The sequence below is a fragment of the Felis catus genome, chromosome B3, assembly GCF_018350175.1.
Source record: "Felis catus isolate Fca126 chromosome B3, F.catus_Fca126_mat1.0, whole genome shotgun sequence".
Lineage (NCBI taxonomy): Eukaryota > Metazoa > Chordata > Mammalia > Carnivora > Felidae > Felis > Felis catus.
This window is the reverse complement of record NC_058373.1, coordinates 19456861-19484330: the sequence shown is the minus strand read 5'-3', so window position 1 is coordinate 19484330 and position 27470 is coordinate 19456861. Positions and strand designations below refer to the sequence as shown.

At 42.1% G+C, this 27470-nt stretch overlaps 1 protein-coding gene and 1 long non-coding RNA gene across 3 annotated transcripts in view; one reads left to right on the top strand and one right to left on the bottom strand.

Annotated features, from left to right (window-relative positions):
* The window catches only part of CHSY1 (chondroitin sulfate synthase 1), a 70931-nt gene that overhangs the window by 6545 nt on the left and 36916 nt on the right, over positions 1–27470 (top strand). For both annotated transcript variants that reach the window (XM_045058900.1, XM_019831944.3), the window contains exon 2: positions 8926–9421. In XM_045058900.1, the coding sequence (XP_044914835.1) occupies positions 8926–9421 (496 nt within the window). The remainder of the gene's footprint in view (positions 1–8925; positions 9422–27470) is intronic.
* LOC109500544 lies at positions 9089–18744 on the bottom strand. Its single transcript, XR_002158149.3, has 3 exons — positions 18632–18744; positions 18062–18231; positions 9089–9413 (listed from the first exon to the last, which is right to left on the bottom strand). It is a non-coding gene; the product is annotated as an uncharacterized LOC109500544 (long non-coding RNA).

The window sequence follows — 27470 nt, the reverse complement described above, 5'->3', positions numbered from 1 at the left end:
AGCATGAACGGGGGAGGGTCAGAGAGAGAGGGAGACACAGAATCTGAAACAGGCTCCAGGCTCTGAGCGGTCAGCACAGAGCCCAACGCAGGGCTCGAACTCACGGAGTGTGAGATCGTGACCTGAGCCGAAGTCGGCCGCTTAACCGACTGAGCCACCCAGGCGCCCCTCCTCTAGAATTTTTCAAAGGGATTTAAAGATGTGCTTGAAGATGTATGTAAGGAGCGGAAATTTCAAGTGTCTTTGGTGTCCTGCGTGAGGAACTGTGGACCTTAATTGATTTCCCAAGTTTATCTATACTGTGATGTCTCTCTAGCCACAAAAAATCAAGTGGCTCGAATATGTTGACTGAAATGAAGAGAGATTCACAATATACTTAAATTTAAGAGTAGGTTATAAAATTGTATGCCTGGTATGGGTTCCATTTTTGCTTAAAATCAAAATAATCTTATGTTTGTGTAGCGTAGAAAAGAAAGTGTGAAAGCATCTATACACAATGATGCTGAGGAGTTTTCATACTCTTCTTGGCCCTCTTCTGTACTTTTGTGTTTTACTATAGTGAGCAATTATTTTGTAATAGATCTACAGAGCTACAGTTAAAAAAAAAAAAAAGAGGAAGGGGGGAGGAGGGGGGAGGAGGGGGGAGGAGGGGGAGGAGGGAAGAGCCCTTGGAAGGAAATGAGTGCAGTTTCCAGCCAGTTAGGTTGTAGGTACCTGTAACTTGGGCACAGCAGGCTCCCTGGGGCTGGGGTCAGAGGTCATTCTTTTTTGCAAGTAACAGTTAATCCTGCACTGAAAAGTATTTATTTGGTTACTGTAACTGTATTTTCCTCAGTTACTCTAACTTCCCAGTCCCCCCCCCCCCTTCCATATGTGGATGTCGGTATCAGTGTTTCCATCTGCCAGTGTCTTTTTGTGGATGTGGGTGGAATTGGGAGGAATAAAAAACTTAGTTATGATTTATAAGTCCTGAAACTGTCCATCTACTTACCTTAATTCAGTGTCCTTTCTGAAGCATTTATAGCGATGGTATTTGTTCTGTAGCTGAGGACCTTGGTTTGTGGATGATTAAAAATATAAGGTGTCCACTGCTCTGATTTGATGCAGTCCTAGGCTTGTAAACCCAAAGCCTGAAGACTAATGAAAATGTAGTTATTAATGCCATTAAAACGATTGCTTTGTAAGTAGAACCCAGGTGTGAAGGCGGCTTTTGTGTTGGGGTTTTCTGTGTTTCCAACCTGCTGTGGGGAAAATGATTGGGCAGGATTTATAGTAGCGAAGTAGGGAAGCCCACACGGAAGGAGGGTTTCAGAAGCTACCATTTGAGTAGAGTCTTCTGACCTTCGATTAAATCCAGCTTAGACTCTGAAGAGGTGTCCTCAACAGGCAGGTTTCTGCCAGGCAGACACAGTGGAAGTGGCTTAAGTAGTTTTAAGTGTGCTCCCCGTGTCTGTGATGACTCTGTTTTCTCAGCCTTATCAGTGAAGTATAGTCTGCAAAGGAAATGTGGGTGCTAACCTGGAAATAACTGTGCGGGATGAAAAAGCCAGTAGCTGGCCAGCAGAGTCTTTAGAGTCAGACCCCATTTGCATTCTGGCTTCGACTTTTATTAGCCTTGTGATCTTGGGCAAATTACTTACCTGGCCCTGAGCCTCCGTCCCCTCATCTGGAATATGTGGGTGGCAATACCTCAACACACCCCATTGAACTATCCCAGACTGAGTTACTTTGTTTTGCTTTAAGTGTATTTATTTTGAGAGAGAGCGGCGCGAGCATGTGTATGCAAGTGGGGGAGGGGCAGAGAGAGCCCAAGCAGGCTCTGCGCTAACAGTGTGGACTTGAACCCATGAACCATGAGATCATGACCCAAGCTGAAGCCGACTTGGACACCTAACCAACTGAGCCACCCAGGTGCCCCCATAGGCCGAGTTTCAAATGCCCTTAGCATGGTACACCACACTGGGTAACTGCTTGGTTGCTGGGTGGCCGTGGGCTGCTGTTCAGCGGTTCGATACCAGGAAGTGCCTTGATAACAGTAACACTGACTTGTAAGGGGGTGGGCCAAAATAGGTTCGGGGTGGTTTTATTGTTTGCATTAAGCAACACTTTTTGCTGTTGTTGTTTGGGGTTTTTTTGCTTAGAATTAAATTTGAAAACGAATTTTGTTTATGCGTGATTAAGAATTAGTTGCATATTTATACTTTTAAGTGCACAACAGCAAAATACAAACTATATAAGGTAGCTTTCCAACATCTGAAGCTTTGGAAATGTGTCATTAGGTTACATTTTGCCTTCTGTTATTAACACTCTGAATTTTGATTCTTAGGTTCCAAAGAGGGCGTTTTTTGTGGTCTGTACTGATGAGTATTCCCATTGTTTGCTGTGAGCCTGGGCTCAAAGGGCAGGTTGCTGTTAGCTCTTAATACCTTGGAGCTGCCTCCTGGGCTAGTGGCCAGGCCATTGTGGAGGTGGGAAGCTGTAATCCACCCGCCAACGGCTTTATTGAATGGAAAAAAAAAAAAAAGTCTCCTTAATGCTTGCTTTCACCTTTAGTGTGCTTTTTAAGGATTAATGGTAAAGAGTATAATTTGATTTCTTTTAAAAAATATTTTTCCCACCATTTGTGATTTCTTTTCTATTTCCCCATGTAATTCTAAAAAGAATTGAGATTGCTCACGTCATAAGGTGTTGCAATAAGACAGTTAAAGACTTTACAAGAGGAAGCCGTGTATCCGGAAGGCAGACAGAGGAAGGAAAACCTACGGCTAAGGGTGCTGGCTGCAGGGCTGGTCCCTCATCCTAGGACAGGGCAGAGGTAATGGACTGAGTAATGCTTGCAGCCTCCTGCCAGAGGGCACTCCTTCAAGGCCAGGAGAGGCCTTGAGCCTTCACTTGGTAGCCTTGGAAGACCTCTGAGTTTTCACTAGGCCTGGTCAAGTTCAAGTGCATGGCTGCTCTGCCTGCTCAAGTGCATGCTGTTCTCCACATACTTTTTGGGAGGGTGAGCTGAGACTGCTTGCTGCTTCATCAAGCTTGCGCTTCCTGTGACGATGCTCACCACGTTTGCCCTGCTCTCTCTACCGTGGCCCCGCAGAGAAGTTTCTGTCAGGTCTCCTTGTCTGGAATAGTTACTTCACTTAACCCTGAGCAGTGGGACACAGTTCTGTGACTTCTCTTGGTTGCCTGCTGGAAGGCGTGCTGCCGATTTGGGCCACTGTTAGCGGACGTAGAGACCACGTGATGGCAGTTGGTCTCATCACGCGGGCTCCCTTGTTCTAGTTGGCATCTTTTCAGAGGACCCCCCTTGGTTGAGTGTTTCCTGTGGGCACAGCGCTGAGCAGGCAGCCCCTCCCAGGCAGGGTTTTGCCTTCCCTGGTATAGGTACCACTTTCCTGCCTTGCTCCCACGACCCTACTTTTATTTTTCTTCAGCCTCGTTTTCTCGCTTCTGTTATCGTACTGTATGCCTTTTGGTTAGGTTAGCTGAAATCTTTTCTGTAATGCAAGAATAGAAATACATACATTCAATTCCTATTATCTATCAGTTCTACGAGGGGAAAGACTATATTCTCCCTTCCTTCCGTGACTCCAGGTTCTGAGATGATTTGATCGTGAGTCCTTTCAAATGTGTCACTGTAACTGTCTGACAATGTATTTATTTATTTATTTTTATTTTTTAAATTTACATCCAAATTAGTTAGCATATAGTGCAACAATGATTTCAGGAGTAGGTTCCTTAATGCCCCTTACCCATTTAGCCCATCCCCCCTCCCCACAACCCCTCCAGTAACCTTCTGTTTGTTCTCCATATTTAAGAGTCTCTTATGTTTTTAACTGTATTTAATCGTGATTTTGGGGAAATCACAGAAGAGCTCCTCTTTTTATAAGAATTACTATAGCTATTCACATTCAGAAAATGTGCAGGAAAAGTACTCAGTCTTACTGAGTTTTTGTCCACTGGATAGAATAGAAAAATGTTTATTATAAAAGTAGAATTTTCTGTTGTCATATCTTTTCATTTCTTTGGATGCTGTTTAGCTTAAAGCTTTTCTCCATATTAAAATTTTTTTTTCCCAGTTCTAAATACACCTTTCTGTTGCAAAAAATTTAGATATGTAGAAAACATGAAGAAAATTAAATGCCTTCTGATCCTCCAACCACAAATAACCATAGTAAGCACTTTGGGGCAAAGTTGTAAAATATTTTATTTTTGTATATGTACTTTTGTTCCCTTAATAGTCCACATCACAAGTATATACTCTTGCCTGCTTTTTGCCCATGGATTACGAATGTGTACTTAGGACAGGAGTCCTGCTATAGATGCAGTTTTATACAGAAATGTATTTTGTGTAGTTTTTCTTAAAATGGTAACTGAATGGGAAGGGGGACTGTATGAAGTCTTAAGTCAGCAAAGGCATCCCTTAGCGAAGCTAATTATCGTCTAGCTGCATTACTTAACAGTGATTTAACTTGGTGGAGGGATAGCGTTTAGAAGCCCTGCGGAAGGGCTGATAGCTTTCTTGGCTCTCTCAGATTTCAGTTGTCTTATCTGTGCCTTTAGCTAGAGTTGGTTATCGGTCCACTGAAACTTGAGCTAGCTGGCGAGGGCCTCTGCAAACGTTCTGTGGTTTCAATCAAGTGAGAGCTCTTTGCTCCCGGTAACAAACGTGTCAGTGGCAAGGTTGACATTTGCTTATGAAAATTAAGGAACTGGACCTGGTTCTCTCACGGAAGGAGGGCCAGCCTGCTGCTTGAGCAGCGTGCTTCCTTCACTTCTTAGCCATTATTACAGGCCCTCCTCCCCCGCCCCGTTCCCCCAGGATGGTGAATCATGATCTCTGTTCCAGAAGCCTTTAACTGGATGGAGCTCTTGAAGCCAAAGGCACCCTAAGTGAAAACGGTCATCATTTCTTAAGATTGGAGGATTTACAGAAATTCGTTCTGAGAGATTTCCCTCAAACTGCCAGTCATTTAGAACAGAAAAGGGCAGCTTGAGGTTTTTCCCTGGGTTACCTAAAAAGGAAAAGATAATAATTGGGTGGAGTTGCCATAAAACTGCAGAGAGGCTTTTAAGGATGGTTTGAGGTTAGATTGTCTGTTTTTAAAATTAATTGGCTTCTCTTCTTAGACAAATTACACCATTTCAAGTCACAGTGCGGGCATTAATCGCCTGGGTGCCGGTTGAACCGTCGGCACTTTCTCTGCCTGCTCTGTCCACGGGGGCACAGGCGTTGTGGGCCCGGACCGGGAGGGGTTTCCATCCTCAGTCTCCTACAAAGGATTCCAGCATTCAGAAGCGAAAACACTTTTGAAAGTTGAAGTCTCCTTAGACTTATACCTGATGTTGTCTGAGATTGACAGCAAAACGGAATTCTAATAGCTGGCTTGAGTGTCAGGTTTTCAGCCAGCAACGTGAGAAGCAGCATTTTCCACAGCGCCTCCGCGCTGGCGTGTGATCCTGTGACGGGCTGTCCCGGGTCCAGCCCACGCTCCCTTGTGTCCATCATTTTCTCTTTCACCGTCTTATTTGCAAACTGCCGTCTTCCCCAGTAAGTCACCCTTCTGTTATGCTTACTGCGTGCCAGGCCGACATCTGAGCACTTGAGATAGAAGGGCCCATCTGACCCTCACAACAGCCCTATTAAGGTAGGTGCCATTATTACCCCATCCCCCAGCTTGCAGATAAGGAAAGGGAGGCACAAAGTGGCTCACCCAAAGTGGGGCCAGGACCGTCACCCCACAAGCCTGATTCCGGAGCCTGTCCTCTTAGCCGTGACACAGCGTGTTGTGTCTTGAGTAGGTTATTCTTTTGGAGGCGGATGTTGTCTTACTCATCCCATGTCTCAATATCATGGTGCTTTAATATCTTAACAGCTTCTGAGCTCACCCAACCCCAGTACTTTAGTACTTACTGGTTTGAACTTGGTCTGTTTTATTAATCACATTTTAGTTCAGAAGCAGTTGGGTAGAAGCTGAAGTTAGGTTGATTTTATTCACTATCCACGTGTAATCAGTTATGAGATAATGCAGACTCTTTAGCTTTAAACTACATTTCAGAGGGACCATGGATGGTAGTATATTTGAACTCCAGCAGGCCTGTGAATTTTACCTCTTAATTGTTTTCTGGTTGGGTCTGATTAAGTCCGGTTCTTCATGTAGGAATGGCAGGAAATGGTAGAGTGTTATGGAAAGCGATTAGAAACTCACTTGGAGGTGTCTCAGAGACAGAAATGGTTTCTGCTCTTTTCCACGTGGAGGTGTGCTCACACTTGCACACACACACACACACACACACACACACAGCACTTTAGGTCACTTTTTTTAATGCAAGTGAGCGGGATTTATTGACTTGTTATGTGCCAACCACTGAAATTATTTACTTTTTCAAGTAATTGATATGACTCCCAAACAAAAATCATTTCTCTTAGAGGAAGGAATCAGAGGCTCCTTGCCCTGGATGGTGGTCCTCTTAGTACATCTTCATTGTCACCCACCTCCTGGGGCTGGGAAGTCATCTCCCCTCTAGATTACCACGTCAGAAGGGTGTCTTTCAGTTATTATACATTCTGTGTAGACTGTGGTTCATTCTCATGCTTAGAATTTTTTTTTAATGTTCATTTATTTTTGGGGGGAGGGAGGGAGGGAGAATGAACGGGGGGAGGGCAGACAGGGAGACACAGGATCTGAAACAGGCTCCAGGCTCTGAGCTGTCAGCATAGAGCCCGATGCAGGGCTCGAACCTGCAAACCATGAGATCATGACCTGAGCCAAAGCTGGACGCCCAACTGACTGAGCCACCCAGGCGCCCCCAGTTCATTCTCATTTTTAAATAGACTTATCTCTTTATGGAAAGGGTTGGTTTCTCCTTAAATTAGTTGCTACATTCCTGCCATGTTTACTTTTCATCCATTCTTTTGGGAGCTTATCCTTTGTGAAAATGGGAGTACAGCATCTGTAGTCCCATCAGGTACCATATATGCTGAGTTTTGTAAATGGCATAAGACTCCATAGGTCCATTTTAAATCCACAGGCATTAAGGGAAAAACATTACTACGACTGTTTTACATCATTCTAAGATGCACATTTCCCCCCACATTTTAACATCTCTGAAACAGGATGCGTTTTACAGTTGCTGGCATCATGTGATTATGATTGGCACTGTTTTTTCCTTGTTATTGGCACAAAAAACAATTGTGTGTCTTACAGTCGACTTCCTAGCTTTGATGAAAAACGATATGTATTTAATCCTTGGATTTTTTTGAGAAGCATGTTTGACAAGTTCATCGAATTCCTCTTCTGCTTGAATGAGAGAAATTTGAAGTCATTTTGTATTCCTTATATTTGGGTTAGGAGAAGAATTAAAAGCCAGTAATTGCTTTTTTAAGTAATTCATTGTAGATCATTTATAAAATTACAAAAATAATACTGTACTTTAGAAATTTAGTTTTACGGATGAAAACATTCTGGAGATGCATGGTGGTGATGTTGAAGAACAATATGAATATGTTCAATGCCACTGAACAGTAGTACTTAAAAAATGGTTAAAATGGTAAATTTCAAGTTACATATATTTTAGCACAGTTAACCCTCCCCCCCAATAATATCCTGCTTATAAAAACTTTCCTTCATTTGAAGATACACAGAATAAAAAGAGAAAGCTCTTTATCCCCTTCTTAATCCCTCCCCACTCCCCTACTTCTGTACCTCTCCTCTGGGGGTTGGTATATGTCTTTTACAAGAATTTCTCTCCCTAAGACCTTTCATGTAAGATGTGTGGTTTTCATTGACCCTTCAAGTTCACTTTTCACTATAATACATATGATTGTAATGGATAAGCAAAATAAAAATATATTGGAGAGAATATCACCTGGGAACAGACCTTTTTTGATCTGCTTCTTTTATGTTCTGTTCATTGACTGCTTCATTTATGTTCTGTGATGTTTTTCCTAGAAGTAGTCTGTATAAATGCATATTTGTAGCTGGACCGCTTCAGCTCTTACTACGTAAAATGAGGAAGGCATAAGGAAAGTTGGAACACGATGGCCTTAAATCAGTTGTGCAGGAGCAGGATTCTTTGTTTCCTTTTCGTTCATTTCTAATCTCTCCTCTGACAATGGGACGTGCAGTTACCCTTGGCACCCCCCGTCCAGGCTGCTGTGGCAGTTCCCACCCAGTGGCCCCAACCCTCTCCTCCACCCCCGAAGACCGTGGAATACTCAGCGTTCACCCGTTTCTGTGCCATCCCTTTCCTCTGCTGCATCCTGGGTCTGTATCTCATCCTTGACATTCACCCTGTCTCCAGGAAGCATTCTCTGCATTGTGTGTCTTGTTTATGATCTTTCTGTGTGTTTGCTCTTGAAGGCTGTGTGACTTTCAGAGCACTTGTTTTAATTTATAATAGTATGTACATTTGCGTGTGACTCCTTTGATAAACGTCTGTCTCTCCTGATGACTGCTCTGTAAGTTGGCATCTGTGTTTTGTTCGCCCTGCATCCCCTGGCTTAGCACATACTTGGCATTGATATGCATCCAAAGAAACTTTGCTGAATGAAGAATTTGATTTTTAATTGTCTTCTGGAGTGGAGGAGTTTATAGGTGGGGGGTTGATAGTATCAGAAAATTAACCTGGGTGTTGAAACCTTGGTGCCCCGGCAATTTGGTTTTCAGCCACAGCTTAAAACTTAGTTATCCCAGAAATATTTTAACACTTCATTAATCTTTTTTTGGTGGGATTCTTTTGAAAATGAACTTGGGCCTTGCAATACCCCATAGCCTGGACCTCTGTTAAGGGGAAGCAAGCAGATCAGGTAGCTTTTTATCATTCCTTCTGAACACACAGTGCTTCAACATGAGTAGATCTGTGGATTTCTGGAAATGAGAAGCTTGAAATAAACTGTTCTCTCACTGATGCTTATTTTAATTCCAGAACATGGTCCAAGACAATTCCTGGGAAAGTCGAATTCTTCTCTAGTGAGGGTTCAGACACCTCGATACCAATTCCGATAGTGCCACTACGGGGCGTGGACGACTCCTACCCACCCCAGAAGAAGTCTTTCATGATGCTCAAGTACATGCATGACCACTACCTGGACAAGTATGAATGGTTTATGAGAGCAGATGATGACGTGTATATCAAAGGAGACCGTCTGGAGAATTTTCTGAGGAGTTTGAATAGCAGTGAGCCCCTCTTTCTCGGGCAGACAGGACTGGGCACCACGGAAGAGATGGGGAAACTGGCCCTGGAACCCGGTGAGAACTTCTGCATGGGGGGGCCCGGTGTGATCATGAGCCGGGAGGTTCTCCGGAGAATGGTGCCGCACATTGGAAAGTGTCTCCGGGAAATGTACACGACTCATGAGGACGTGGAGGTGGGAAGATGTGTCCGGAGGTTTGCGGGGGTGCAGTGTGTCTGGTCTTATGAGGTAAGAACAGAAGAAAAAAAAACGGTTAATTTCGTCATCAGTTATGAGCCAGTTGCAGGAAACTAGTGATGATACCTTCTCTAAGGCTTGAAGTTGATATTAAGTTATTACACATTCTTACCTTAGTTTGTTAAATTTGAATTCCCTTTTAGTATCTTTCAGCCTTCATTTGTAGGACATACCTTCTATGCTTTTGTCCTCATACCTTAGTTAATAAATCATGGCATTTGGAGCCCAAAGAAATGATACGTTTCACTGTAGGTCACAGTGATATTTTCACAGTTATCTGGAAAATTCATCTAATCTGAGTATTGCTGAATCTGTAGATGTGATTACAATTGTATCAACTTTCCCTGTCCCTGTTCTCCCAAAGGCCTGACTTCTCTCATGTCGTTTGTTGACCTACACAGTATTGAAACTTAACATGTTTAGAATTGATAAAATGAGTAATGATATTTTAAAAAAAGCCATTAGCGTTTGGTTTTGCATTTATTTTAAACCTTGACATTTTAGACCTTTATTTGTAGTCTGTAAGTTTGCAGTAAGGTTCCTTTGAGGATAGTGGGTAGGCAATCTCTGACTTATCTGGACACACAAATGCGATTTTTTGTAGGAAGTCTAATTGTAGATGTTTTCTCTTTAAATGCTCTCGAGAACATGAGTTAGCTTTTGACTTTTCTCTGTTTTTATTGGCAGATGTGCACCTCTTGCCTGCAGTTACAGGATCTGATATTAGTCAGAATGGAAAAAATTATTTAGGTTGTTGTTGTGTTTAAATTGATAAACTACTGATAGTTGTGATGAACAGAGGGAATTTCTAGACCTCTGCCCAAGAAAAAGAAACCTACTTTCTGATGTGAACTGTTAGCTTTTGTTATGAGTTAATTTTCTCAAGGGCTTGAGTGAAGAAATTGTATTCCTGCCAGTACTTGCCTTCTGCCCCCAAGACTTGCTTTTAAAGGTTCCCTAATAACTGTTTCTTTCATTTGAACTGTTAGGGAAGTGGACATTTTCAAGAATACCGGAAGTAGTTTTCATGTTGTTTCTAATTATAAAAGGTACATTCAGATGTCATTTGAGTGAAACCTCTGATCTCTGTGTGTCTGTGTTCCCCCCCCCCCCTCCCCCTGACCTCCTCACTGGATCTAGGGGGAATTTCTGTTGCATTGGATTTTTGCAGCGAGGAAACTATTTGGGGATGTCATGCAGTTTTAAGAATACAGCTGGCAGTGTTTCTGCATTTCCTCCCATCCTTAATTTAGTAGTTATAACCTTAACATGCTTCATTATAGTTAAAACATGCAGTGCCTTGTGTATTTTGGAATGTTTTACCCTCTCTCTCCCTGATCTCTGAGAAGCTAGCCGTCCTGCTGAATTGTAGACAATAGGCCTACCTTTGAGAGTGAATTTTTAACAATCTGTGTCTTAGTGTCGTGGCGCTGTTATATCTTACATCCTGCTAGATAGATGTCGCTGGGGCCAGCGTCTTGTTTATCCAGAACTCTCAGCTAGCATTAGTGCCAGGATGTTGTTAGAAAGTATTGTCCTAGGGCTGCAGGGGCTGGGAGGTAGTTTTGGGGCTGTCCTCTCGTAATCGCCAAAGTTCTCTAAGGCCTGAACCTGGGTGCTGAGGATCCTCCTTTCTGGACACTGGAGGCCACCTCTTTGCCTGGAGGCACCTGGTGAATGATTTTATTAGTTAAAGGGATCTGGTGGAGAGGAGGCTTCCTCCCTGGCCAGTTCCCTGTCCCTAGGATCTCTGGGGGGTGTGGAGGACATGTGGGCAGCCAGGGGACAGTCAGCTCTGGGTGGTGTCGCTGCTACTCTCCATGTGTTTACAGGCCTGATGACGACAGAGCTTTTCCTGGGTGCTGCCAGTTTGCGAGCTCCTTGTGCAGGGGCCTGTCCTCTCCCCAAAAGTGACTCGTCCTTTCCCTTTAAATGTGGCTTTACTTCACATGCAAATCGTGAGTTTTGAGTGTAGTTTAATTTCTCATTCTTCTTCTGTATGGCTTGTGCTTTTTTGTGTAAGAAATTTTCCCTTCCTGGAGGGATGGGAATTGTCTCCCGTATGTTTTTCTGTAAATTTAAAGTTTTGCCTTTCATGTGTAGTCCTTCATCATTGTCATTTCTAAGAATTAGATCTATTGGGACATGTACCATTTTATTAGACCTTTGATTTCTGTTTTCTTTTTTGGTAGGGCTTTAAGTGCTCTTAACCTACATCGTTAGCTAGGATTTATCATTGTGTTTGCCACTCAAGCGAGATTAATCCCTCGTGTGGATGAGAACTTTTATTAAACTTCCTGTAAATCTAGTTTCTCCATTAAGGTTCACATTATGAGAAATTACTGAGGTGGAGTCTTATGTTAAAGACAATTATGTTAAGCTTTAGGTCTTGGAAGGTACTTATTTAGCTCTTATAAATCTAGCCAGAAGGTGTAATTTTTACTTTTTTTTTTTTTTTTTTTGCAAATTGAAATAGTGCCTTGGCATTAAAATGCCTCATGAGAGGCAACTGTCATAATCAAAATCCAGATTCATTTCTAAGCTTGTTTTGATTCTTATTGGTAGTAATTTATTAATACATGGTTTTAAAAGACTTTATTTGGAAGTAATTTTAATTTCACAGAAAAAAAAAAAACCAACACAAAGCACCTCCACACACCCTGGACTCAAATTAACCTGTTAACATTTTACCCTATTTGCATGATCATTTGCCACTGCTGCTGAGTCTCCCCCTGTTCCCGCATACAGGGACATAGACCTGTCCCTCATTTAAGAGTAACTTAAAATTGTGGCCCTTTACTTCAACTAACATCAATTGTATTTTGACTAAGAGTGGGGAAATGCTCTCATATGACCATAGTATAGCCTAAGTTCAGTTCAACACGGAGACTTCAACCTGCCATTTATTTTCCGATTTTACCTGTTGATGCAGCAAAGTCCTGGGTAACAGTTCTCCCTTCTCCATCACAGGAGCAGCCTCGGGTCAGGTGTTGGATTTGACGGTCACGCCTCTATAGGTAGCTTTCTTCTGTCTGGACTGTTTGCACAGCCTCCATCTGCATCCTTTGTGACTTTGGCATTTTTGATAAGTGGCTTTAAATACTTTCATTTTCATAATTTAAAAATGTAATTGCAATGCAGTAAACCATAAGGTGGTTTTTAGTAATGCTCCTCAGTGCTTACTGAACCCTCCCAGCCCAGAGTGAGAATGTGGGACTGGAGGCCGTTACTACTGATGGAGAAGCAGAGCAGGCAGACCTGAGCCCCCTTGTCACACGGGCTCGGCATGACATCTCAGTCATAGGAGGTTGCTTTTGAGAAGCATTGCTGAACAATTTGAAACAATTTTTTAGGCAAATAAATGAAATATACTGGCCTTTTAATAAGGGAACAAAAAGACAGTTGACCTAAGTAACCTTTTCATTTTATGTTTGACTTTTTATTGAGGTATATTATACCTGTGGAAAAGTACACAGATCATAATTAAGTGTAGAGCTCAGTGGATTTTTACAAAGAGAACATAGCTGGGTAACCAGCAACCAGATCTTGCTTTTCTTATTTTAACCCACCATTTGACTTAGTCAAAAAGGTGTTTTGCATAGAAAATAGTCATTACTAGGCATAGGTGGATTTGGCAACTTTAAAAAGTTTATTGGGGTGCCTGGGTGGCTCAGTCGGTTAAACGTCTGACTTCGGCTCAGGTCATGATCACACAGTTCATGAGTTCGAGCCTTGCATCGGGGCTGCTGACAGCTCAGAGCCTGGAGCCTGCTTTGAATTCTGTGTCTCCCTCTCTGTCTGCCCTTTCCCTGCTAACACTCTTTCTCTCAAAAATAAACATTAAAAAAAATTATTGGGGGGGCCTGGGTGGCTTAGTTGGGTTGAGTGTCAACTCTTGATTTTGGCTCATGTCATGATCCCAGGGTTGTAGGATCGAGCCCCACGTCAGGCCCTGCACTGAGTGTGGAACCTGTCTCTCTCTCTCTCTCTCTTTTTCTCCCTTTCTCCCTTCCCTTTCCCCTTCCCCTCCCTGCTTCCCTTACCCACTTTCTCTCCCCCTCTAAAATAGAATTCAAAAAAATTTAATGCTGTCATATGCTTTAAAATTGAGAAGTTCAGTGGGTTCATTGGGATAAGTTTTCCCATCTCCATCTCTACCTCCTGGGTTCCCTTCAGGGCCAGCCACTGTGGTGTACCCGTAAAGGCGTACCGTATGCATAGGTAATCCATGAAGTGTGTGTGTGTCCTCCTTATTACGTGGATGGTAGCATGTTTTACATACTGCCTGGATCTTGCTGGCTTTCACTTACGTGTCTTGGAAGATTTTCTAGTTGGTACATGAGGAGCTTCATCTTTTTTATGGACATTCAGTCTCTTTCTAGTTCTTTTCAGCAGTGTTTCTAATTAGTCCTTTAACCCAGGGTTTTTTTGTTGTTGTGTGTTTGTGTCTGAGAGAGAGAGAGCACACGTGTGCAAGTGGGGGGAGAGGGGCAGAGAGAGAGAGAGAGACAGAGAGTCTTAAGCATCGATGCGGTTCTCAATCCCATGATCCCACGACCCTGGGATCAAGACCTGAGCCGAAGTCAAGAGTTGGATGCTCAACTGACTGCCACTCAGGTGCCCCTCAGCAGTGTTTCTAATTAGTCCCTTAACTCAGTGTTTCCCAGCCTTTTTCACATGGTGATGCACACATTGAGGTGCTCCTGCTACCCCAACCTCTAACCACTGCACCCCCTGCCCCAGACCCAAAGGGGTTGTTATCTTGGCACACCTGGAAGTTGTTTGGGACACACCAGTATATTAGGACACACCCGTATGACCCTCTGAGTTAACCAGTATTTGTTAAGGGAGCATTAATGAGCCCAGCACAGCTCTCTGAGCGGGTAGGGAACTACAAAAAGGAGAATGAAACATGAATGGCCTTTTTTTCCCCTCAAGGGCTTTAAGTCTGGTTAAGGAGACAAAAACATGTTCATGAAGCAGTTTAGAAAAATGTGAGAGCGTAAAACCCTGTTATAGTGATTTTAAGTATAAAACAGTACAGGGAAGGGTAAGATTGATGATGTTCTTTTTATGAGAAGGCATGTCCTCAAAGGAAATTGGAATTTAGAGCAAAATATGTAAAAAGAGAAGGTCTTCCTTTTGTTAGTCTGACTGGCTTATAAAGGAATGTTGAACATCTTTATATCAGAAGGTTGGGGATTTTTTTTCCTTAATAATGGAAGAAGTAATGTTTCTTAACCGCTGGTTGTCATGGAACTGATTTGCATTATACTGGTGCCTTCCTGGGCCTTTAGGCTGCCCATTAACCTTGCCTGCCTAAGAACTAGGCTGGCTCCTAGGTGGCTAGAATAAGATGCTCCAAATACTGATCCCTAATGCTTCCTGATTCTTCAAGGCAGAGCCCCTTGTGGTTTTATACTGAGCCTTATTCTTTTGTTCTGCAAGTTCGATGGTTCCATCTCCAAACCTCTAATAGATTATAAGGGCAAATTAGCATCTACAACGGCGGTGGGGGGGTTACTATACAAAGACACTATGAGCAGTGAGTGGGAAGGATATGAAGAAGTGAAACACAAGAGGAAATGAGACTGAACAGCACAGCAGTCTAAGACCCACCATTGTGTTATTGATTTTTAATTTCATTCCGTATGGTTGGAGAACATACTTTGTATTATTTCAGTTCTTTTAAATTTATTGAGACTTTTTAACGGCCTAACATATGGTTTACCCTGGAGAATGTTTTGTATGTGCTGGAGAAGAATGTGTATTCTGGGGGTACCTGGGTGGCTCAGTCGGTTGAGCGTCCAACTTCGGCTCAGGTCATGATTTCACGGTCTGAGTTCAAGCCCCACGTCAGGCTCTGTGCTGACAGCTCAGAGCCTGGAGCCTGCTTTGGATTGTCTGTCTCCCTCTCTCTCTGCCCTTCCCTTGCTCATGCTCTGTCTCTCTGTCAAAAATAAATAAATATTAAAAAAATAAAAAAAAATGTATATTCTGCTATTGAGTATTCTGTGGGTATCTCTTAGGTCTAGTTGATTTGTATGCTGATTAAGTCTTTTTCCTTGTGTGTTTAGTTATTCTATGCATTATTGAAAGTGGGATATTGAAGTCTCTAATATTGTTGAATTGTGTATTTCTCTCTTCTGTTGTGTCGGTTTTTGCTTCATGTATTTTGGGGCTCTGTTGTTAAGTGCATATATGCAATTATGGGTGGACGAGCCCTTTTATCATTATAAAATTCATTCTTTGTCTTTAGTGACAAATTTTGTCTTAAAGTCTGTTTTGTCTGATAGTATAATCATTCCAGCACTCTTTTGGTTACCAGTGCATGCTATATCTTTTTCCAGCCTTTCACTTTTAGCCTTTTTTTTTCAATGTTTATTTATTTTTGAGAGAGAGAGAGAGAGAGAGAGCGCACGTGTACGCACACGAGTGGGGGAGGGGCAGAAAGAGGGAGACACAGATCAGAAGTGGGCTCTGGGCTAACAGCAGCGGGCCTGATGCAGGGCTTGAACTCCCAACCGTGGGATCATGACCTGAGTGGAAGTCAGACACTCAACTGACTAAGCCACCCAGGCACCCCTGGTCTGTTTGTCTTTGAATCTAAAATGTTTCTCTTGTAGAGAGCATGTAATTGGACCAGTTTTTAATTGGAGTGTTTAATCCGTTTACATTTAATGTCATTACTGATAGGGTAGGATTTTTGTCTGTCATTTTGCTCTTGGTTTCCTAGGTCATGTCTGTTTTGTTTCTTTGTTCCTACAGTGCTGCCTTATTTTGTGTTAGATAGTTTTTACACATTTTCACTCTCTTGTCATTTCTTTTACTTTATTTTTTCTGAGTTATTTTTTTTAGAAGCTACCCTAAGTGTTAACAGTTAACATCTTAACTGGTAATAACATAGTTTGGGTTAACACCAACTTTGCAACTAGTATACACAATCTTTGCTTTGATATAAAGCTTTATTTCTCCCTGTTCCCTCCTGCTGTTATTGTCACACAAATTAACATCTTTATACATGATATGCCTATCAACACAGATTTATAATTACTGCTTAATGCAGTTGTTTTTTAAATCAGATTAGAGAAAAAAGTGTTACAACCTATTTATACCGTCTTTTATATTTACCTATGTAGTTACCTTTTTTGGGCTCTTTATTCACGTGTATTTGAGTTAATGTTTAGTGTGCTTTCATTTCAGTCTGAAAGGCCTCCTTTAATATTTCTCATAGGGTAGGTTTGTTAGTGACAGATTCTTCCAGTTTTTGTTTATCTGGGAACGCCCTAATTTCTTCCTCACTTTTGAAGGACAGTTTTGTTGGTAGAGAATTCTTGGTTGACAGTCTTTTTCTTTCAGCAGTTTGAATGGAGGCTTTCTGGTATCCGTGGTTTCTTTGGATGAGAAACCAGTTGTTAATCTTACCGAGGATCCCTCCAATGTGATGAGTCTCTTTCTTCTCTTGCTGCTTTTGAGGCTCTGGCTTTCAGTAGTTTGATTATGACGAGTCTAGGTGTGGCTCTCTGAGTTTATTATACTTGGAGTTCCTTGAGCTTCTTGGGCATGTAGATTGTTTTTCATCACATTTGGTAAGTTTTCAGCCATTATTTCTTCAAACATTTTTGCCCTTCTCTCTTTCTCGCTCCTCTCCTTCTGCCACTGCCCTATGCATATGCTTGGGCTCTTTCTTTTCCTTTTTTCTTTCAATTCCTCAGACTGGATAATCTCAATTGGCCTATCTTCAAGTTTACTGATCCTTTCTTTTGTCTGTTCAGATTGGTTGTGGATTTTTTGTTTTGGTTATTATGACTTTCAATTCCAGAATTTCTGTTTGCCTCTTTTCTTTATAATTTCCACCTCTTTATTGGCTGCTTCCTTCCTGCCCTACCTACCCCCCTCCCCACATTAATGGGCCGTACCTTCTTGTTTCTTTGAATGTCTCATAATTTCTTGTAGACAGCAGAACATTTAAAATAATACAGCAACCCTGGAAATCAGATTCTGCACCTTCCCCAGGGGTTGATGATGTTACTATTGTTTTAGTGACTTTTTGGAAAATTTTGTAAAGTCTGTAGTGTGTGTGTGTGTGTGTGTGTGTGTGTGTGTGTGTGTGTGTAGCCACTTAAATCTCTGCTTGGTTTGCTTAGTGGTTAGCTAATGAATGGATGAAGATTTCCTTAGATGCCTGGAACTAAGTCTCCCAGTCTTTGCTTAGGGGCTCTGTGTACTCATTGGTGCTTGCCTTTAATACTCACCATGCAGTTTTCAGCTCTTCCTTAGCCTCACCTCCTGCCTGTACACAGCCTTACGGTCAACCAGAGATGAGAGCTTAGGGCCTTCTCAGGTCTTCCCTGGGCATGTGCACAGCCCGATGCATGTTCATGGCCTTCTAGGTTCCCAGATGTATATAAAAGCTTTTCAAAGTGCCGTATGGACATGTCATACCCCTACTTTTCTTTTTAAGCTGTTTGGTTAGCCTGTGTTTTGCCCATACTGTTAGCCACATCCTCAGGCAGCATGATATTCAACAATTACCTGTGATTATTTTTAACAAATACTTCCTCCCCTCCCCACCAAGAGACTTTTTGCAATAGGAGGGCTCTGAGTCAGGTCAAATAAAGACAGCCTTACAAGTAGGGTCTTCTAGGAAACCACCAGGCAGGTCAGATAATGACAGTTCTCTGGGAATGGGGCTTTGAAGGAGCTCCAGCCCTGCCTGCTCTGTCTCCTTCCAGTGGCTGCCAGTTTGCTGGTTTTCGGCATGGTTGTGGATGTTGGTTTTCAAGGTTACCACCACATTGCTGGGGAATAGGGAATGGGAACGGACAGTTAACATGCCACAAAATTCACTCTTCTTACCAAAATTTCACTGTTTTTCTTGCATAAATGCTTCCTGGGTTACTCTAAGCCTTTGGTTAATATCCAGAGTCCTGAATAGGTGCCGGAAACTATTTTGGCCCAAGTTCTCTTTGCTTTTATGGAGGAGAGAATTTTTGGAGGTCTTTACTCCACCATTTTCATTTGGTATCACCTAAGACCATCAATTATGGAGCCTTAGCTTCACAGCTTAAATTTTGCTTTCTCCAATTAGATAAATCACTCTGAATATCCTCTTATCCTCTGCATAAGAGGTCAGGGAATTGTGCCCTAAAAATTAGAAAGATTTTCAGCGAGTCAGTTACAATATTCACACATACTTACTTTTCAAATAAATCGTGAACGTCTGCTATGATTAAGACACTGTTCTAGTTGGGGACACAGCAGTGGAGAGAGCAGAGGTCCTGCTCTCTCCTGTTCTTGTGGGGCTGGGCTGGGGTGCAAAGAGACAGTAGAGTAATGTATGAGGTGTTTAACACATCACAAAGGGACCAATGTTTTTGGTGTGGGGTGAGCAAGGGGAGAGAGGTGTAAGCTGAGGCCAAGTGGCACAAAGGTTGAGGGGAGCAGGGGAGTGAGTGGTGAGGACATGCTTTAGGATACAGTGGGCTGGAATCTCCCAGTTCATTCGGCATTCTTCACTAGCAGTGTCATCCTGGGCAGCGAGTAGCCTAACTTCTCTGGACTGTTAGCTCCTTAAAAGATGGCATAAGACATTGCCTACCTTGTAGGATTGTCTCAAGCATTGAGATGCTGCATATTATCGTAGCTCGTGCTTGGCACAGAGTGAGTGCTTATGAAATACCTAAGTATCTGGAAAACTAAGCCCTTCAGAACTCATTCCCTGAGGACTTTGCATAGGTTTTGACCTGCATAAACAAGTACTTGGATATGACTTGTAGGAACACTGTGGTGTTAGAATCCTTGGTTTTTGCTGTTAAAATTTAGAGAAGACTGTTCTGACAGAACACATCAGAGTTGACCTAAAATGGAGAAGTTAGTTGCTTTGGACCTGTAATTATTTTACTGTCAAAACCTTCTGTAAGTATACAAGCATCTCTGAAATGGTGTCCCCATTTGTTATATCAGAGTCTTGTGTTTGTGAGGGAGGGGGTGTGGTCTCAAGGCAAAGTGCTTTGTTCAAGTTTGGTAGGAGTGTGTTAAAGATGCTCGAGACTTTACACGTTCATCATCTTTCTTATTATAAGGTCATCAGTAGACATACCTAATTTAGGTTGAGTTGACAGAAAAGGGCTCCTTAGCAACATTATCAGGAAGTGGGATCAGAATATCATTTTCCTTATCTTAAGCTAATAGCTGAAGAGTATTTTCTGTGTAGATGAAAAGATTGAGATCACATGTGCCATCAACTCAATTCCTATAATAAACTGACAGTTTATTTGAAGTGTTACATGAGACATTTTGAGGTAATACGAGTGAAATGAGCTCTGAGAACTTATTTTCACTATGTGAAAAGGGACTAATCTTTATGAAAAAAAATACCTCACTGCCTAATTATAGTAAACCAACAATAAACCAGGGAAAAATAGTGTGGGCTGCACAGTAAAGTGTGGAGGGCTATGGGACTACTGGCGCAGGGTGGAATGGTTTGGGAGGGTAGCGTTGAGGAGGCTTGCATTGTGTGGGTCACTCCTTTCTCTAATTGATTTCTGGACTGTTTTCCGCTGTCAGGATGGTATCCATTCACAGTTGTAAGAGATCTAGGGATGGCAACAGCAAAGCTTTATAAAATTTGTAATTCCAGTATTTAATCATCCTTTCTGACCTGAACTGGTAAGACTATCTGGCACCTGAAAAATAACAAGTGAGGGGACAAAGGCAGGAATGAACTTGATGGTAGCAGTGTTGTGTGGGTCAGAAAGAGACCTTTGGAGGTAAAGCTTTGTAAGGCGTAACGATGTGTTGTAAGTCAGTTTTCCAAGCCTTTTTCAGTGGGAAAATTGTGTGTGTGTGTGTGTGTGTGTGTGTGTGTGTGTGTGTGCGTGCGTGTGCGTGTACTTCAAGTATTAGCATTGTCCATAGGTCTTACACTAAGTTGCTCTTTCTCAAAGGGAAGCTATCTAAAAGAGAATCACTTGAGGTGTTTGTTACAGAGCAAATTTCCAGACCCAACCCAGAACCAGACTCTTGGTAGGTGGAGTCCAATGATCTGCACTATTTATAGGCTTCTCTGATCATTCTACTTGCTCATGTGTAAGAACCCTAGATGCCGTTAATACTCTTACAACATTGCTTATAATCTAATGAGGTTTTGGAACTAGGTGGAGACTGACATTATGTTTTGATTAATTGGCATCATCTTATTTAGCCCCTGTTCAGTGCAGAGCATTTTGTTGGTGGTGGAGAAGACAAAAAAGGAGTTTGGACTTTGGTCTTTCCAGTAAATGACTTACAGTCCAGTTGCAGGGAAGCCATACTTGGCATACGGTGTCGCCCCATCATACATGTTTGACAGACTACTGCTTTATCATTTTTCCCCTTTCTTGTCTCCTATGAGCCATGTTAATTGCCATGAGTTGCATAGCCGGATAAAAGTCAGTAAGGATGAGAGCTGATCAGCAGTAAATCTTGAGTAATGACAAGGGTAGAAGCTCTATTTGATGTGATGACGAAAACAAAGAACTTTTGGCCAGAGATAAAACTGACAAATGCTCTAAAGCTAAAATCAAATGATATTTTTAAAAATCTTTTTGTCTCTGCAGTTGATGATTTCACAAATGTCTGCTTATGTGGTCTAGTTATAAATCTTCTTTGAGCCTTAGCCTTTTTTATTTCTTTTTTGCCTCAACTTTTGTTTGTTGCCATGAACCATAAGCTGAGATTTGTTTAGCTAAACAAATTTCATTTAAAAAAAAAAAACAAAAGAGGGACTTACAAAGTATTCATTAATTGCCATGGTGGTTTTAACATTCACAGATTTTTGAATAATCTTCCCTCCTGGTGGTGGAGCTTGATTTCCTTCCCCTTGACTGTGGGTTGGATTCATTTGTAATGGATGGAGTAGGGAATAGGAAAAATAGTAACTTCACAGTAGAAAACCTGGCAGACACCACCTTAACATGAGCAGTATAAAGTCATATTTATATCATGTACTCTCAGGTATGATGGGATGAGATGGCTCTTCACCTGTGCCTTAGTCCTCTCAAAGCCGTAATTCCAGTCTGGTCGTGAGAAAACATCAGACAAACCCAACTTGAGGGACATTCTACAAAATACCTGACCATTGTTCTTCCAAGTGCCAAGGTCATGAAAAGCAAGAAAAGACTGAGGGATTGTTCCAGATTGGCAGTGACCAAAGATATGACAGCTGAATGCATTGTGGGGTCCTGGACTGGAAGAAGAGACATTAGTGGAAAAACTGATGAAATCTGAATAGAGCCTGTGGTTTAGTTAATAGTGTTGTATGAGTGTCAATTTCTTAGTTTTAATATGCATAGGATATAGTTACATAAGATGTTGACGTTAGAGGAAGTGGGGTCAAGAGATGGGATCTCTCTCTACTGTCTTTACAGCTCTGCTATAAATCTGAAGTTATTTCAAAATAAAAAGTAGTTAGACCCCAGAGATGATCTGATTGGACACACAGAAGTGGAGTGTATGGTGTTGACTGCCCAGTGCCCTGGGAAGCTGGGGTGAAGCCACAGAAGACTAGATCTTCTGTGAGTCTAAGTGGATATTGTACAGGATGTGATTTTTAGCTTATTGACTTCTAGGAAATCTAAGACAGAAAGGCCTTTGTTTGAGAGGGCTGCAGACTTCTAACCCTCATAAAGAGCTTATCATTTGAGCAAGCTTATAATGTACCGTGTTATTACTGTAAGAAATTTGTAATGGTACCATTACAGCAAAACTTCTCCCTGGCTAAAAAGAGTCCTTCAGCGTTCACTCAGCAATTTTATGCTAGTGCTCCTACCAACGTCATCCTGGTTAACCCTATAGTGTTTCGTTTCTGGGTTTTCTCCCAGTGAGCCTTGTGAGGATAAAGAAATCAGTATAGAGTTTTTTTCTTTGCTGCCTGGCACTTATTTTTTCTTTTGAAAAATACTGCACTACTTTTCTTTTTGTACATGTTCACACCTGTGCATTCCCCTTTGGCAGGAATATTCAGTTTAAGGGCAGAAGCCATGTTTTTATTTATAATGATGTGGTCCATTTAAGGCAGAAAGAGGAGTACATTCTTATTTTTTACCACCCGAAGAATGCCTGTTTGCTTTTTATGTTGCTATGAACAGATTCTGCAATAATTTAGAATTCTGGTAGTTTTATGAGGGGAAGATGGGCATGGAAATTGAAATATCCCAGATGATACAAACAAATCTTTAATGGTTAACTCACTAAATAAACTATCTTCTTGCCTGCTCTGTGACAGGCCCTGCTCAAGACACGGGCTACAGCAGTGAGCACAGCAAAGCCTGCTCTCCTGGAGCATTTACTTCTTTATGGGGACGTCAGAGGAGACAAATATATACTGGCAGGTGGTGCCAATACCTGCTTGAAGAAGTACAAGCATGGTGAGGTGACAGAGTGATGGAGGGGTCAGGGAGTGCCAGCCCCGCTGAGAGAGTGAAAGTGAACTTTGCTTACATCCAGGGAGGACCATCTCCAGCCAGAGGAAATGGGGCATGCAAAGGCCCAGAGGCAGAGATTGTGTGCATGATTAGGACAGCAAGGAATCTGCATGGCTGGAGCACATGAGTGGGAGGGTCCGGATTGTGGAAGGCCTGTCCCTGATAAAGGCTCTGTGTTCTATGCCCAGTGAGCTGGGCAAGCACTGGGGGTTCGGGGCAGAGGAGTATAGGGAGCTGTTTCAAAAGGACCCCACCAGTTGGTGTTTGAAGAAGAAACTGCAGGGGAGCAAGAGTGGGAGCAGGGAGATCCATGAGCAAGCACTTCTGGTAACTCAGAGAACGGGAAACGGTAGCGCTTGGTGCAGGTGGCAGCAGTGGGAATGGGAAGAAGTGGTAGCTTGTGATGAATTTCGAAGGTACAGCTGATAGGACTTGTTGAGGGATGAGATGTGGGAGAGAGGAGAGTTTTCTGAGCAGCTGGAGGGATGGGGAAGACTTGGAAGGTCAGGCTAGAGATACCAATGTGAGTCCTCTGCATCTTGACAGTATTTAAAGCCGGAGGATGAATGACATCCATGAAGATAGAGAAAACTCTAGGGCTGAGCCCAGGGGCTTCCAGGGGCTGGAAGTCTGAAATGAGGAGGATCTGGCAGAGGAGACTGAGCCAGGGAGGCCAGTGAAAGAGGAAGAAACCTTCACCTTTGATTTACATTTGCTTAGTTTGAACTTGAAGTGTTGGAACACTCACCATTTAGACTTTTTAATCTATTGATGACTCATGGGGTGAATAGTTCCTAAAACTGATAAACCTTAGGGGACAGCTAAGAACCGGTGGACCACAGATGGCTGGTGGTCAGCATCCAGGCAGAAACTGGAATGTTGTTCGCTTGGAGTAAGAAGCAGTGGGGCTTGTGTCCCCGTGATACAGAGGTCTTATTTGTCATGGAATTTGATGTCCATGTATGTTCATTGAAAACTACATGGTTTTACTTATTAAAAAAAAAAAAAAAAAAAGAAAAGCCACTCCATAGAATTGCGTATGTCATCACAAAGTTGGTCCACATCCTTAACTAATTAATAATAGAAATGTAACAGGGGCTTAGCCTTTCTGTTGTAATCTTTGGCCTATAATACTACTACTAATAGACAAAGAGTTTACTGATCAAGTGATCTAAGTCGCTTTGTAATAGTTACAGTAGATCAATGAAGTTTCCAAGTGGGCACTTACCATGGAAGGCAGAAATCCCTGTTAATTTCAGGAGACAGTTATAATTGAACATTGATTCAGTTAAGCCTTTGTATTAAAGAATTTGTTTTTGGAGGGATAAGGTTTAAAGGACATCTTACACTTTTGGTGTGGTGAGAAAGTGTGTCTAAACTCTGCTTTCCCAAGTCTCAGTTTCCTCTTATCTGAAATGGGAGATCAGTTAACGCATCCTGGATTGGACAGATGGTAAAGTGCTCAATTCAGAATTTGAATCCAGGCAGTTTGGCTGCCGAGCCTACAATTCTAGCTCTAATGAAATAAATTTTCTTTTTCTGTATCACACTGTGCTGCACTCTACCTTTTTATTGTAACTATTGCTGGTATTTGTTTGAAAAGAATCAATTTAAACTTTAGACAAAGGGAAAATTTTCATGCTCCTTACATTTCTTTGGTCTGGTATTTTCAGTATACTCATAATGTTTAAGATAATATTCAGCTGAGAGCAATTAGACCGCATAGTACTCTGTCACTTTTATTTGTTAGACCCTTGCCAAGCTAGTGTAAATGTCTAGCTGAAAAGCAGTGGTTTAAATGGGTTTAAAGTGGTGGACCTCAACCCAAGAACAAACAAAAGAGGTATTTGATCTCCAATCCCTAGATTTACTCTTAGGAAGTTTTTAATGTAAGAGAGAGCAGCAGAACAAACATTCCTGGATCAGTTTGCAAGAGATCTTTAAGCTAAATCTTCAATTCTCAAGAAATCTTTAAACTAAAAATCTTTCATTTTAGTCTTAAAATTTCTCAAAAGTCACTTTAAAGATCCTGGTTGGTCACAGTCATCTAAAACAAGCCCTCTGAAAACTGTGCCCTTGATGAAGGTGTTTATTAACTGTGTAATTGAATTTTAGGTAGTTTAGAAGATGGTAATACTCTACATCCACAGTTGATTTTATGTAGTATTCTGTGGTCATCCCTGCAGGAAGGAAACAACTGCCAGATCCTTGGTCAGAAATCTTCATTCTCTGCTATAATTTTGTAGGGGAAATCCATTGATGTCTTCTTGACTTACAGTGTGTGTAGTAGGTTGAATAATGACCTCCCACAGGTATCAGGTCCTAATCCCTTAAATTGGTAAATATTATCTTATTTGGAAAAAGGGTCTTTGCAAATGTGTGTAAGGAGATGAGATTACCCTGGATTATCCAGTTGGGTCCTAAATGCCATCATGAGAGTCCTTAGAGAAGCAAAGAAAAATAACACAGACACAGAGAAGACAGACAGAGACTGGAGTGATGTGGCCAGAAGCCCAGAGTGCCAGGGCCACCAGAAGCTAGAAGAGGTGAGGGGTAGAATCTTCCTTGGAGAGAGCATGGCCCTGTTGGATTTCAGACTTCCAGCCTCCAGAACATTGAGAGTAACTTCTTGTTGTTCTAAGCCACCTAGTTTGTGGTAATTTGTTAGAGCCACCTCAGGAGATGAATATGTTACCCAGAAATGAGGCCCCTCAAGAGGACAGGACAGAGGCTCCACAGTCCAGTCATGTAGCTGTGGCCTGAGGAAAACCACTTTCTTTCTCTAATATGGGGGTGTTTCTTGTGGTTATGTTGTGGTAAGTACCTGACACATGGTAAGCATTCACTAAAGGCCTTTCTTATTGCTTGGCTGGCCTAAAGCAGTGATTCTCAAAATGTGGTCCCCAGACCAGCAGCCTGAGCATCACCTGATTCTGAAGTCCCACCCCCATCCTGTATCAGAAATCAGAGCGTCTGTGCGTGCAAATGTTATCGTGTGTCAGAGTCACGGAAGGGGCTTTTTAAAAACACAGATTGCTGAGCCCTATCCCTGGACCTGATTCAGCAGGTCTGGGGCAGGGCCTGAAAACTGGCATTTCTAACAAGCTGCCAGGTGGGTCTGATGCTGCTGGTCCAGGGACCACACTTCGAGAGTCACTAGTTTGGTGGTTTAGAGAACAGTGGTTGGAGTGAAGGAGATTTTGGTTTGTTTATTTTGTTTTAAAATAAACTTTTGACTTTAGGAGAGTTTTGGATTTACAGAAAAATCATGAAGATAAAGTAAGTCCATACTTTATTCAGATGTTTTTAGTTTTTACCTGCTGTCCTTTTTATCATTATATCTCCTGAGGCTCCTATGGTCTGTGACAGTTTCTTAAGCTTTCCTTGTTTTTGATGACCTTGATGGTTTTGAGGAGTATTGGTTAGGTATTTTGTAAAATGTCCCTCTTTAGGATTTAACTGATGTTTTTCTTTTTCTCATGATTAGACGGGGGTTATGGAATTTGAGAGGAAGACCGCAGAGGTGAAGTGCCCTTCTTTTCACATCATGTCAGGAGTAATATTGTCAACATGACGTATCACTGTACGTTGACTCCCAGCTGAGGAAGTGTTAGGTTTCTCCTCTGTAAACAAAACTCTTTCCTCCCCTTTACAGAGTGTGCTTTTTGGAAGGAAGGCACTAAACACAGCCTACACTTAAGGAGTGACAGGTTATGCTCCCCCAACTTGAGGTTGGACTGTCTGCAAATATTATTTAGAATTCTGCACAGGAGATTTGTCTCTTCTTTCCCATTTATGTATTCAGTTGTGAATTTGTATCAGTATGGACTCATGGATATTTATTCTATATTTTGGGTTATATACTACTTTATTTAGTTGCTAAAATTGTTCCAGCTCTGGTCATTGGAAATTCTTTCAGCTGGATTTCTCCCCTCCCCTGTCCTCCCCTCTCCTCCCCCTCCACTTCCTCCTCCACCTGCCTCTACCTCTCCTCTCTCTTGAGCACTTCCCTTACTCTCTGGCACTAGAAGATACTGCAGGCTCATCTTGTAAATTTTCTGCCAAAGTCCTAGAATCAGCCATTTCTTCAAGGAGCCCACGTTCTTTCTATTGGAAAATGGCATTAGAAACCAAGACCTGGGTGCTCGGTGTGCTTGTTGCTATTGGGGTGTCTGTTGCTTCTAGGTCCCCCTCATATGACAGAACAGGGAAGCTATATGTGTATACTGGCCCATGCATATATACAAGTGTATAAATATTTCTGTGTGTAACCACCTGTGTCTATATGAAACTAGACGTGTGTTGATACTGACGTCTCCAGGTCAGATCGTCAGCACATGGGTCATTTTAAGCCTCCTCCCTTTGCTTAACTGTCACCTCCCACCTCAGCACTGAGAGCTGTCACTGTCACCATCCACCATCCCTTTAGTATATTGTTCAATCCCTGTGTGCACATACAGTGGTTTCTGAATCTTTACCATGTATCCCCGTGAGAAACTTTATCAATGATATGGCACTCTTGTCCGGTTTCATTTGCCTGTAGCCTTCATTTCTGCTTCGTTATACTTAGGTCA